This window comes from Neolamprologus brichardi, chromosome 18, assembly GCF_056152115.1.
Source record: "Neolamprologus brichardi isolate AB-2024 chromosome 18, ASM5615211v1, whole genome shotgun sequence".
In the NCBI taxonomy this organism is placed as follows: Eukaryota; Metazoa; Chordata; class Actinopteri; order Cichliformes; family Cichlidae; genus Neolamprologus; species Neolamprologus brichardi.
In genome coordinates, this window is record NC_142121.1 from 5792501 (window position 1) to 5794001 (window position 1501).

General features: G+C 41.2%; 1 protein-coding gene across 1 annotated transcript in view; it reads left to right on the plus strand.

Moving 5' to 3' along the window:
• Positions 1 to 1079, plus strand: part of LOC148097494 (uncharacterized) — a 27549-nt gene extending 26470 nt beyond the window's left edge. Inside the window, exon 5 of the mRNA XM_087832409.1 lies at positions 574 to 1079. Within this exon, the coding sequence (XP_087688535.1) occupies positions 574 to 1079 (506 nt within the window). The remainder of the gene's footprint in view (positions 1 to 573) is intronic.
• Positions 1080 to 1501: the final 422 nt, after the last annotated feature.

Below are 1501 nucleotides of genomic sequence, written 5' to 3' on the forward strand. Positions count from 1 at the left end.
CTTTTAGCACCTGTAGGAAAAGATTTACTGACAAGAGTCAGTTGAAGAATCACATGCGAGTTCACACAGGTGAGAAGCCACATTCTTGTAGCACCTGTGGGAAAAGATTTGCTCAGAAGAGTAATTTGAAGACTCACATGCGAATTCACACACGTGAGAAGCCACATTCTTGTAGCACCTGTGGGGAAAGATTTACTGACAAGAGTCAGTTGAAGAGTCACATGCGAGTTCACACAGGTGAGATGCCACATTCCTGTACCACCTGTGGGATAAGATTTACTCAGAAGGTTAACTTGAAGAGTCACATGCAAATTCACACAGGTGAGAAGCCACATTCCTGTACCACCTGTGGGATAAGATTTACTCAGAAGGTTAACTTGACGAGGCACATGCAAATTCACACAGGTGAGAAGCCACATTCTTGTAGCACCTGCGGGAAAAGATTTACTCAGAAGGCTCACTTGAAGAGTCACATGCAAATTCACACAGGTGAGAAGCCACATTCCTGTACCACCTGTGGGATAAGATTTACTCAGAAGGTTAACTTGACGAGGCACATGCAAATTCACACAGGTGAGAAGCCACATTCTTGTAGCACCTGCGGGAAAAGATTTACTCAGAAGGCTCACTTGAAGATTCACATGCAAATTCACACAGGTGAGAAGCCACATTCTTGTAGCACCTGTGGGAAAAGATTTACTGACAAGAGTCAGTTGAAGAGTCACATGCGAGTTCACACAGGTGAGAAGCCACATTCTTGTAGCACCTGTGGGAAAAGATTTACTCAGAAGGGTCCGTTGAAGATACACATGCGAATTCACACAGGTGAGAAGCCACATTCTTGTAGCACCTGTGGGGAAAGATTTACTGACAAGAGTCAGTTGAAGAGTCACATGCGAGTTCACACAGGTGAGAAGCCACATTCCTGTACCACCTGTGGGATAAGATTTACTCAGAAGGTTAACTTGATGAGGCACATGCAAATTCACACAGGTGAGAAGCCACATTGTTGTAGCACCTGCGGGAAAAGATTTACTAGGAAGAGTCACTTAAAGACACACGCAAATTCACACAGGTGAGAAGCCACAGTCTTGTAGCACGTGTGGTAAACATTTTACGACTTTAGTACATTTGAAAATGATTTGGGAAACCATGCTACATTCTTAGAAAATGTTGATGTTAGAACGCATAAACTGTGTCTGGATCATTTAAAAATGAACATTTGAAAAAAAAAACAACTTCATTTTGAAAGGTTTTCGGAAGCTCAGTTTCTCTTTTCACACATGGAGTAAGAAAAACTGTTCGTCTCGCAACATAAAATGTGTGCACCTTCATCACCTTTTTCTGACGTCATTTATTATTGTTTATGGGCTTTTTCTTTACTGAAGTTTCTTCATTAAATAAAATAACTATTTCTCAGAATCACACTTGGAAAAATCAGTTTAAAAAACTACCTGTGTATATGCGGTAGCCTTTATTGAAACCAGTTTTTTCTCTGAAG